The sequence below is a fragment of the Erythrolamprus reginae genome, chromosome 2 (assembly GCF_031021105.1).
Source record: "Erythrolamprus reginae isolate rEryReg1 chromosome 2, rEryReg1.hap1, whole genome shotgun sequence".
NCBI classification, from domain to species: Eukaryota; Metazoa; Chordata; class Lepidosauria; order Squamata; family Dipsadidae; genus Erythrolamprus; species Erythrolamprus reginae.
Window position 1 is genome coordinate 231,585,545 of NC_091951.1, and position 12,080 is coordinate 231,597,624.

General features: G+C 45.3%; 1 protein-coding gene across 1 annotated transcript in view; it reads right to left on the minus strand.

Moving 5' to 3' along the window:
• Nucleotides 1-5,728, minus strand: part of LOC139159526 (tigger transposable element-derived protein 1-like) — a 51,922-nt gene extending 46,194 nt beyond the window's left edge. Inside the window, exon 1 of the mRNA XM_070736837.1 lies at nucleotides 4,160-5,728. Coding sequence (XP_070592938.1) covers nucleotides 4,160-5,728 — 1,569 coding nt within the window. The remainder of the gene's footprint in view (nucleotides 1-4,159) is intronic.
• Nucleotides 5,729-12,080: the final 6,352 nt, after the last annotated feature.

Consider the following 12,080-nt stretch of genomic DNA (forward strand, 5'->3'; position numbering starts at 1 on the left):
TGCGCTTCGTGGGAGGGCCAGTTCTTCGTGGGCACACATGCACAGTAAGAAAAAAATCCCCTCCCCCCAAAAAACCCCAAAGCCAAAAAAAAAATATGTGGCCTCCATATGCACAGTACAGGAACTTGGCTTCTGCACCTGCTCAGGAGGAAAAACATTTTTAAAATGTGGTGGGAATTTTTTTTATTTTTAAAGATGGTGGTGCCCATGGACCGGCACTGACCAATCCGGTTTTGTGACATTATCATGACGGCACTAGCGGGTGGCTACCGGTTCTTGTGAACCAGTACGAACTGGGAGAAACCCACCTCTGGTTTGTACACTTTTTGCAGTGAAGAGAGACACAGAAACACAAAAGCCCATAATTAACTATGAGTAGGTTTATGATGGCGATAAAATACCAAGGCAAAACAAAGCAAGGCAACAGGAAGGAATTATTACACCGGATATTTCCATTTGGGAGCAAATTTTATTTATTTAGACTGGTCTATATCATATACGTGGCATATACATGGATATTCTAATTTTTCAAGTTTCACCTGCAGCATCACATGATGCTAGATTAGTTAGACCAGCTGGACATGCAAATCCAGATTCTCAATACAAAGTTATGGACTTTCTTAACTTAATTTTGATTTTTCGTATTATATGGGCTTAGAAGTCAAAATCTTTTAAAAATCAGTTTCTCTGAAAATTTGATGGGCTTAAAAGACCATACATTTCATTAGGGGTTTAACATAGATGTGGCTGCTCCATCTTATTCTTATTTATCTGAAAGTTCTAGGTTAATATTTGTTTTAAATTATTATAGATGTATAGACATTTGGTCCTACCTCAAGGCATTGTTTTAAACCAGGGGTCTCAAACTCAATTTACCTTGGGGGCCGCTGGAGGTAGAGTCTGGGTGAGGCTGGGTCACATCAGGTTTTCCCCCAAAAAAGCTCTTACAAAAACATTCCAATGTTATCAAATGTCTTTATTTTTTCATCTTATTTTATGTTTAAAAATAAAAATAAATTAACAAATTCATAAGAAAAATAAAAATAAATCAGTAATAAATAAAAAAAATGAAAATGATAATAATAACAACAACAACAACAATAATAATAATAATACAGCAGATATAGAAGACTGAAGAAACCACATATACTGTAGTTGCTGACTAGAGAAATGTAATTAGTATTATTGAGATTCAAATGTCTGTATTAATAGTTCTTTAACATTTAACTTTCTGAACATGAATGGAACATTGAACATGAACTGTTTTGAACGTGGCTTCTTCTCCCTACTTCTTGCTGCTAGAGATCTGGCAGCTCTTACTCTTGCATAGCCAAGCCACATTTGGTTTAAGGGAGGAAGCAGTTGAGATCCTCCATAGGGCTTGGAGATGCTCATCAGTAAGTCTGGACCTGTACTTGGATTTGTTAAATCAGAAGCTGGTGGCCGAGGAAGGTTAACAGCTCTTTATTGGCAATCAGGAACAGTTGAAGTGACCAGCTCGCAGGTAGGAAGTGACTGCTGGCTACCGGCTAAAGCTGCGCCTTATATACCTTGCTGGCACGGGGAAAACAGCCGTGAGTTCCTCTTTTGACTTAAGCCAATCAGCGGTTACCTTTATTTAAAAGTACAAACATAACACCCTTCCCCCCATAGCTTGAACAAACTGTCAATCATTTAGATATGTGACGTAGTCTTGTAGCCTGATTGGTGGCTTGCCGACTCGCCCAGACCTGCGCAGTTCAGTTTGCAGGGAGTTGTCCTCCTGGTCGGCTGGCTCCTGTGCTGCTCCGTCCTGGTAAAGATTGTCTTGCCCTATGGACGTAGAAGTGGCCTTTCCAACGCCAGCCGCCAGGGTTCCAGGGCAGCCGCCGCTGGATGCCAGAAGAGGATGCGCTGAGTAGTCTGGTTGGTTTTGGTAATTCCCATGTGTTTGATCTACGGGAAAAATGTCATTGTTACTTTGTGTTAACTCACTTGGATGTCGTTTTCTGATTTGGTCTATGTGTCTGCGCCAGATTTTCCCATTGGCTGGTTGGATCGTGTATGATTTGGGGCCGGTTTTGGATTCAATTGTCCCCTCTCTCCAGTGGAGATTTGAGTCAAAGTCTTTTGCATAGACTGGGTCGCCCATTTTAAAAGTCCGTTCTGGTTCCGTTGTATGCTTATCTTTCCTTTCGGAATACTCTGGGTGAATTCTGTCCAGCTGGGAACGGAGTTTCCTCCCCATGAGAACTGGACTTTTGTTTGTGCTAGCCGACGGGGTGATGTCCTGGACTAATAGGAATTCGCCCAGCTGCTGTTGCCATTCTCTAGGTGCTGACCGATACAGGGCTTCTTTTGTGAACCTCACCATGCATTCAAACCGGCCACTAGCGGCCGGGAAATGGGGAGATATTAATGCATGTCGGATCCCTCTTTCGGCCAGGAAGACCTCCATTTGCCTGGAGGTTAGTTGTGGGGTGATGTCCTGGACTAATAGGAATTCGTCCAGCTGCTGTTGCCATTCTCCAGGTGCTGACCGGTGCAGGGCTTCTTTTGTGAACCTCACCATGCGTTCAAACCGGCCACTAGCGGCCGGGAAATGGGGAGATATTAATGCATGTCGGATCCCTCTTTCGGCCAGGAAGACCTCCATTTGCCTGGAGGTTAGTTGTGGACCGTTGTCTGAGACGAGCACATCCGGCAGTCCATGTGTTAAGAAAAGTCTCCGCAGCCCCTTTATTGTAGCTGCTGTTGTAGTTGAGGTCATTAAGACAATCTCCAGCTGCTTGGAGTATGCATCGACCACAATGAGGAATGTTTGTCCCGCTAGAGGTCCTGCGAAGTCTATGTGTATTCGGGACCATGGTCCCTTTGGTGTCTCCCACTCCGTTGGTTTGGTCTTTGGTGGGTCTGGGCGAGTTTGTTGGCATGGGTGACATGTGGCTACCCAGGTTTCTATGTCCTGATCTAAACCTGGCCACCAAAGTTGGCTCCTGGCCAGGCTTTCATCTTTACCATGCCTGGGTGATCCTGGTGTAACAATTTCAATGCTTTCTTCTGCAGCTGTTTAGGAATTACCACCCTGTCACCCCACAATATGCAATCTCTTAATACACTTAATTCAGTTTGTCTGTTCTTGAATACCTGACATGTCTCTTTTGGAATTTTCCCCGGCCACCCTTTAAGTACCCATTGTTTTACTCGGGATAACAAGGGGTCTATTTCTGTCTCTCTGGCTATTTCCGCTGCCGTTATTAATGGGTTTTCTTGCATTTCTATCAGCAATACATTGGACGCTGGGGCTGGGTCGTGTACTAATTCTGCCTGAGGACACCTACTTAACACGTCTGCGTGCCCAATTTCTTTCCCCCTCCCTGTGCTTAAGTACATAATTATAAGCAGCTAAAAAGATCGTCCAATGGGTCATTCTCGGAGACAGAAATGTGGGGGTCTGCTTATCTCCTGCTAAAATGCCTAACAATGGCTTGTGGTCCGTAATCAATGTAAAAGGGTGGCCAAACAAATATCCATGGAAGCGTTTAACGCCTGCAACTAAAGCTAATGCCTCCTTATCTAAATGAGAGTAATTCCTTTCTGCAGGTGAAAGGGTTTTAGAATAAAACGCAAATGGGGCATCTGCGCGGGGAAAACAGCCGCGAGTTCCTCTTTTTTAAACTTTCGCAACAAGGTTTCCCTTGGCCGCGACTTAAGCCAATCAGCGGTTACCTTTATTTAAAAGTACAGTGGTACCTCGAGATACGAGTTTAATTCGTTCCGGACCTGTGCTCTTAAGTCGAGCAGCTCTTATCTCGAACGACTTTTCCCCATAGGAATTAATGTAAATAATTTTAATTGGTTCCAGCCCTCAAAAAACTCACAAAGTTAGTCTAAATTATGCAAAAATACATGTTTTTAATGAAGAAATGTACATGTACATATAAATGAATAATGAAGTTTCTTTCACTTAACTTGTAAACTTTCTTAAACTTTTAAATTTACATATGTACACAGTAGTCTAATCATCTGTTTTTGCCTTTTTGGCTGCACTTTCACTTGGAGCAGCTCTTTTCGTAAGAAATTTGTCCAATGACATCTGCTTTTGCCTGCTTTTCAAAATGTTGCGAAAGTGAGTCAATGAGGTGTCATTGAAAAGTGCTGCTGAACGACTCGTGGCTACTTTCTCTGGGTGATTTTTTTCCACAAAACTGACAACGTTCTCCCACTGCGCTAGCATCGCTTTTATCTCACTGGTAGGAATGGCTTTCTGTGGTTCCTGTACCTCTTCCTCACTGCTGCTCATCTCTTGGGTCATCTCCATCTGTTGCATCTCATGGAGCGCCTTCAGGTCCTCTGTAGAGAGCGGTTCTTCATGCTCTTCGACAAGCTCATTGATGTCACCCTCGTCTACCTCCAGACCCATACACTTACCGAGTGACACAATCTCCTCCAATGGGGTGTCAGTCTCGGTGATGTCCTCGGTCTCACCCTCGGGCTCAGCAGAGTCCCTTGGTGCAACAGCAGCAGGCCACAACTTCTTCCACGCCGAGTTCAAGTTTCGCCTTGACACTTCTTGCCAGGCAAGGTCAATGATGTTAAGGCAAGAAACGATGTTAAAATGATCCTTCCAAAACTCACGCAGTGTCAAGTTGGTGTTCTCTGTTACATCGAAACATCGGCGGAACAGATGCTTCGTGTACAGCTTCTTGAAGTTAGCTATGACCTGCTGATCCATTGGTTGCAGGATTGAAGTCGTGTTGGGTGGGAGAAAGACAACCTTCACAAACTGAAATTCTTCAAGGATGTCCTCTTGAAGAGCAGGTGGGTGGCCTGGAGCATTGTCGAGCAGCAGTAAGGCTTGTAGGGGGAGTTCATTACTCAAAAGATATTCCTTCACCGTAGGACCAAAAGCAAGATTTACCCAGTCCACAAAGAACTGCCTCGTTACCCATGCCCTTGCATTGGAGCGCCACAGGACATGGAGTCTTTCCTTTAGAATTTTGTGCGTCTTGAACGCGCGAGGATTCTCCGAATGGTACACGAGAAGTGGCTTCACTTTACAGTCACCCGACGCGTTTGCACACAATGCAAGGGTTAGACGGTCCTTCATGGGCTTATGTCCTGGCAGGCTCTTTTCCTCGGCAGTAATGAAGGTCCTACGGGGCATTTTCTTCCAAAACAGCCCAGTCTCATCACAGTTAAAGATCTGTTGAGAGACATAGCCTTCTTTTTCAACCAGGCTAGCAAAACGCATAACAAACTCCTCCGCTGCCTTGATGTCTGCACTCGCTGCCTCCCCATGCCTAACCACTGAGTGAATGCCACTTCTTTTTCTGAACCTGTCAAACCACCCATGGCTTGCCTTGAACTCATCTGGATCTCCCGACGAGGATGGTTCATTGCTCTTTAGATCGGAGAATATCGCACGTGCCTTCTCGCTGATGACCACCTCTGTTATTGTATCTCCGGCCAGCTCCTTTTCTTTTATCCAAATTAGCAATAACCTCTCCATCTCTTCATGAACAGACGTCCTAAGTTGGGAAATTATCGTCGCACCTTTTGCTGCTTTTACACCTTTAAGGATGTCCTTCTGCTTCAGGATTGTACAGATGGTGGACGTGCTGCGTTGGAACTTCCTCGCAAGATCAATAACACGAGTCCCTTTTTCGTGCAAATTAATGATCTCCTGCTTCGCTTCTATGGATATCATCATCTTCTTCTTCTTCTCAGCGGCCTTTTTTGGAGCCATCCTCGCTCTAAACACCGACACCACCGAGACAACTTAGGAAGTTCGGCTCCTATCCCGAATTTGCCTGCAAGCAGAAAAATTAAAATCAGCCAAGTAAGAAAGTTTTAATGCCAACACTTAGAAGGTCCTATTGGTCAGCACTTTGGCCCACAAGCCTATTTGCTCCTTCTGGGGGAAGCCTCTGACCATCCTTTGATAGGACTAGAATTAGAGAAAGTGGATGTAGAAATCCTATTTATTCTATGGTCTCAGAAATGGAGTGCAGAATGAATAAATCATTAAAGGTGATGTTTCTTCTGACCTTGCTAGGCCAAGTCAGGAAATGTAGACATTACAAGAACTTATTGTTATTAATAAGATGATAAGCTGAGAGCTTCCCTTCCCTTCCTCTTTTTACCCAAAACAATCAACATGGCAAACTTTATTCAACTTCTCTGCCACCCAATCCTGTAGGACAGAGGTCCCCAACCTTTTTTGCACCAGGGACCGGCTTTAAGCTAGACCAGTTTTCCATGGCCCGGTGGTGGTGGGGAGCTAGCTGTCAGCGGCGCCGTAAAAGGGGCAATCAAGAGAGGAATGGGTGAATGAATGGACGGTGGGTGGGAAGGAAGGAAGGAGAGAAAGAAAGAGAAAGAAAGAAGAATGAAAGAGCAAGAGAGCAAGAGAGAAAAAGAAAGAGAGAAAGAAAGAAAGCAAGAGAAAGAAAGAAAGCAAGAGAAAGAATGAAAGCAAGAGAAAGAAAGAAGAATGAAAGAGCAAGAGAGCGAGAGAAAAATAAAGAGAGAAAGAAAGAAAGGCAACTTCAAAGAAAGGCTCACTGAGCATCTCTCACTCTCTCTCTCTTTCTCTCCCCCCTCTCCCTCTCTCTTTCCCTCCCTTCCTTCCCTTCTTTCTCTCTCTCCATCCCTCGCCCTCTGACTTCCCTCCCTTGCTGCTGAAGGGACGAGCGCGGGCTTTTTCCCCCCCCGCCTCTGGCAGCGAAAGTGCTCCGGGTTTTTTTGCTTTTTTTCCCCCACCTCTCGCAGCGAAAGTGCTCCGGGTTTTTTTGTTTTTTTTTCCCCACCTCTCGCAGCGAAAGTGCTCCGGGTTTTTTTGCTTTTTTTCCCCCGCCTCTTCCACAGCGAAATTGCTCCGTTTTTTTGCTTTCCCCCGCCTCTTCCACAGCGAAATTGCTCCGTTTCTTTTGCTTCTGCACCCCCCCGCCCGCCTCTTCCACAGCGAAATTGCTCTGTTTCTTTTGCTTCTGCACCCCCCCGCCCGCCTCTTCCACAGCGAAATTGCTCTGTTTCTTTTGCTCCCCCCCGCCTCTTCCACAGCGAAATTGCTCCGTTTCTTTTGCTTCCCCCCGCCTCTTCCACAGCGAAATTGCTCCGTTTCTTTTGCTCCCTCCCGCCTCTTCCACAGCGAAATTGCTCCGTTTCTTTTGCTTCCCCCCGCCTCTTCCACAGCGAAATTGCTCCGTTTCTTTTGCTCCCTCCCGCCTCTTCCACAGCGAAATTGCTCCGTTTCTTTTGCTTCCCCCCGCCTCTTCCACAGCGAAATTGCTCCGTTTCTTTTGCTCCCCCCCGCCTCTTCCACAGCGAAATTGCTCTGTTTCTTTTGCTTCCCCCCGCATCTTCCACAGCGAAATTGCTCCGTTTCTTTTGCTTCCCCCCGCCTCTTCCACAGCGAAATTGCTCCGTTTCTTTTGCTCCCCCCGCCTCTTCCACAGCGAAATTGCTCCGTTTTTTTGCTTTCCCCCCCGCCTCTTCCACAGCGAAATTGCTCCGTTTCTTTTGCTTCCCCCCGCCTCTTCCACAGCGAAATTGCTCCGTTTCTTTTGCTCCCCCCGCCTCTTCCACAGCGAAATTGCTCCGTTTCTTTTGCTTCTGCACCCCCCCGCCCGCCTCTTCCACAGCGAAATTGCTCTGTTTCTTTTGCTTCTGCACCCCCCCGCCCGCCTCTTCCACAGCAAAATTGCTCTGTTTCTTTTGCTTCTGCACCCCCCCGCCCACCTCTTCCACAGCGAAATTGCTCCGTTTCTTTTGCTTCCCCCCCGCCTCTTCCACAGCGAAAGTGCTCCGTTTCTTTTGCTTCTGCACCCCCCCATTCACCTCTTCCACAGCGAAATTGCTCCGTTTCTTTTGCTTCTGCCCCCCCCGCCCGCCTCTTCCACAGCGAAATTGCTCCGTTTCTTTTGCTCCCCCCGCCTCTTCCACAGCGAAAGTGCTCCGTTTCTTTTGCTTCTGCACCCCCCCGCCCACCTCTTCCACAGCGAAAGTGCTCCGTTTCTTTCGCTTCTGCACCCCCCCGCCTCTTCCACAGTGAAATTGCTCCGTTTCTTTTGCTTCTGCACCCCCCCGCCCACCTCTTCCACAGCGAAAGTGCTCCGTTTCTTTCGCTTCTGCACCCCCAGCAGAAGCCAAGGACTCACCAAGAGCTGGATACGAGCTGAGAAGAGCCAGGCTGCTGGCTTGCTTTGCTTCCTTCCCGAGCTGATGCAGAGCCGAATAAAGCGTCACGCCCCCGACGCTTTTGGCGGCAAAACAGCCCAGCGTCGCTTCGGAAGCCGCCGAAAGCATCAAGGGGGCATGACGCTTTATTCGGCTCTGCATCAGCTCGAGAAGGAAGCAAAGCAAGCCAGCAGCCTGGCTCTTCTCGGCTCGTATCTCGGATTTGAGCTCGGGAGTCGAGCAAAAATTTCTCTCCTCTGCCAGCTCGTATCTCGGAATCCTCGTAAGTAGAGCACCTCGTATGTCGGGGTTCCACTGTACAAACATAACAGGATTTATTGAAGTTCAAGGTAGAGAAGAGCTTTTCGCACAAGTATGTGCTCCCAAAAAGACACATGGTCCACTTGAACATTCGGGAAAGCTCAGGGAAGCTGGGGGGGGGGGCAATTCTGTCAAAAATTGCCCAAGCTTGTCTGCTTTTCCACTCACCTCCCTGAACTTGGCTTTGAGTTCAGAGTTGCACTGCAGGTCAATGAGCACCATTTGAAGCACAGGAGGGGTATCCTGCACATCAAAGGAGAAGGGGTTCCCAAAAATTTGAAATGTTGCTCTGTGCGTCGTGAAGTCTGCAAATCTGTGATCAAATTCCTCCTGTAGCTTCAAAATGACATCCACATACTCCTCACCACTGAATGGTGTGCCTGCATCCATGAGTGCCCTGCATGCTGGGAAATGGCAAATGTTTGTCTGAGAAAGCTGGGCTTTCCATAACATACGTTTTGTAGAGAATGCTCTCACATTGTCATAGGCAGCACTGACAAGTTGCCCCTGGCCTTGTAACTTTTTGTTCAGTACAGTAAGCTCATGTATTGATATCAGCAAAAAAAGCTAAGTCCATAAGCCATTTTGTATCACTTAGCGCAGGAATAGCAATCCCATCTTTTTCCACTTCCGCTCTCAACTCAAAAAATCTCTTCAATATGTTTCCCCTGCTGAGCCAACGTACCTCGGTGAAGTAGAGCACATCCCCATATTCTGACTCCATTTCCTCTAAAGAAGCCTGAAACCTGTGCTTTAAGCCCCTGGATCTGATACTCCTCAGCATGTTTAGTTGTGTAATGACATTTCAAATTGTATTCTTTGTGCAAATAAGACACGTGCTCATCACCAACCTTTTTTCTTCACTGCAGGCTTTGAAAAATACATGTTTAGGGCTGTCTTATATATAATTGCCCCCCGGAGGCGGAGTAAAGACGCTGAGACATATATTGTGGATTAATTAAGGGTCATTTATTAATTAGCATAAATTTAAATAACTTTAAATAAATTTAAATACGTAACTTTGAATATTTAATTCAAAACAAACTAAGGACCTGCAGAGCCAAACTAACGGGGCGGAAATTCCTAAATAACTAAATGCGCCGCACCCCCTAACTAATCCAGTCCGCACCGTCAGTGTGGAATAGGCGAAAAAACGGCCGCCTCTAAAGGGGAGGCCGCAAAAAATTCCTATTCGGCCCCAAAGGCGACCTCCTTATGACACACTGTTGATAGCGGAGGGTGGGCGGGTGTTCGCTCCAATTGCCGCAATGCGGAGGTCCCTTCCGGATCGCCCTTAAATTATTAGTTTTGCTTTGCAGAGTCACTTAAAAAGAAAACAGAAAGACCAACTTTAAACCACATTTCGGGGGGGTGGGGGGTGGAAAGCAACTCAGGTTAGTCATACATACCTCAAAGCCAACGATAAAGCCACTTCTGGCCTCAGTGGTCTTTATATAGCTATAAAAACATGAAAAGGCAGAGGCGGGCTATCATTGACTGACAGTTCCCAAAAGCAATCAAAAGCTTCTTCCACTGCTGAATGGGAGATAAGGAAAATTGTGTTAGGAAAGACAATGGTTTTAACAACCCACAATCAGGTTGATTAAGAATTATGTTAACTAGAATTAAAAACATCTAGAGGAGCCGATGCTAGAAAAGGTAGCTATAAATTTATAGTAACCATATCTGTCCTTTATTAAAAAGGGCAATCTTTTATTGTTTTTAAAAACCCTTTCCTTTAGATTTATTAAAAAATTAATCATTTCTCTAGTCTTGCTCTTTTATTTTTCTTCATTCTACAGAGTTGTAAACACTAAGAATTAAATGTTTGTGTTCTTATGAACCTCTTTCAGATTTATCCCTTTTGGGGATTATACTTTATTTTTTTCCAAGGGGGGGAGAAAGAAATGGAAAAAATGTAGCTAGTAATTTTCTTTTTACTCTGCACCTTTGTTTTCTGTTTTCCCACCTTCATGGAGCTGGGGTGGGTGTGGCCTGTGCGTGATCAATTATGCCACCAGTTTGACAACCATGCCTAATACTATTCTTGTCAAATAATTGTCCAATCTGTTTATGAAAACCTTCAGTGATGGAGTGAGCACCCACAACTCTGGGAACCATTGATCAATTCTTCTCCCTCTCAGAAAATGTCTCCTTTCTTCTAGTTTAGATATCAGATCTAACAAGTTTCCATCCATTCTTTCCTTTCCTGGTGTAGGTCGTCTCTGATTTACAACCAGTTTAATAGCCATTCAAAATTATAATGTACTCAGTTATCTCATGGTCAGATGATTGCATTTTGTGTGCTTGGCAGCCAAACTTGCATTTATGACGGCTTGCAATGGCCCATGGTCATGTCATCACATTTGCAACACTTTTTGCCAATGGCAAAACCGCCCACTGGTTAAAACGGATTTGCACTTACGACCACATGTTTTGCTTAATGACCACATGTTTTGCTTAATAATCACAATGACTTGCTTAAGGATGGTCATAACAACAGTTGTAACATTAAATCTTATAAAATAGTGACTCAACTTATGACTGCGGTACCTTAACAACTGATATTCAGGTCCTTATTATAGTTGTAAATTTTGGACTACTGACCGTCCTATTTCATTAGTACAGTGTTCCCTCAATTTTTGCGGGAGATGCGTTCTGAGACCGCCCGCGAAAGTCGAATTTCCGCGAAGTAGAGATGCGGAAGTAAATACACTATTTTTGGCTATGAACAGTACCACAAGCCTTTCCTTAACACTTTAAACCCCTAAAGTGCAATTTCCCATTCCCTTAGCAACCATTTAGATCATTACTCACTATGTTTTGCAATGACATATGACATCACTGGGCAGGAAAAACCGTGGTACAGGGAAAAAACCCGCAAAGTATTTTTTAATTAATATTTTTGAAAAACCGTGGTATGGACTTTCCGCAAAGTTCGAACCCGCGAAAATTGAGGGAACACTGTATTTCATTATCCTATTAGATTTCTTTGTGCCTTTGTTTCTTTAGTGTTATGCAGCTTAGCTATTTATCATTGCTGTATCTTTCTTTAGTGTTATGCAGCTTAGCTATTTATCATTGCTGTATCTTCTTGCTGTGAGATTCCGGATGCTGCACATGTAGAGCAACCGTAATCTCGTGCGCAGACGTTCTTCCAGCAGCAAAAATTCTGTGCACGCATGGAATCAAAACCCCAGTGATTTTAGCTGCCAGAATTGCTTAGGTTGTGCCTGCATTGCGCCTGCAAGACCGGCGGCAGTGGAGCGAGACTACGCACTCCTTTGCCGCTGCCGGAATAGAGTTTCCAACCATTCTGGGTCCTGCCCATCACTACGTAGCGCAGTCTCCTGGAGTTCTGCATTCCCTGCAGGCTTTTCACAGACAACTACCAACTCACCTCTGGAGGTGCTTGGAGCTGGTTCTTCCTCCTTCTGTTGCAGCTCCTGGGGAAGGAAAGGCTGTTATTAGTACCAGTTTGCTCTTTCTGTACTTGCCCTCTGCTCTTCCCACGTAGCATATTGGAGTCCTTCCTATCTGAGGGGCTCGTCTTCTGGCATTGTTTTGATGCTTTTCTTGGGGTTTTCTTACTAAGGATA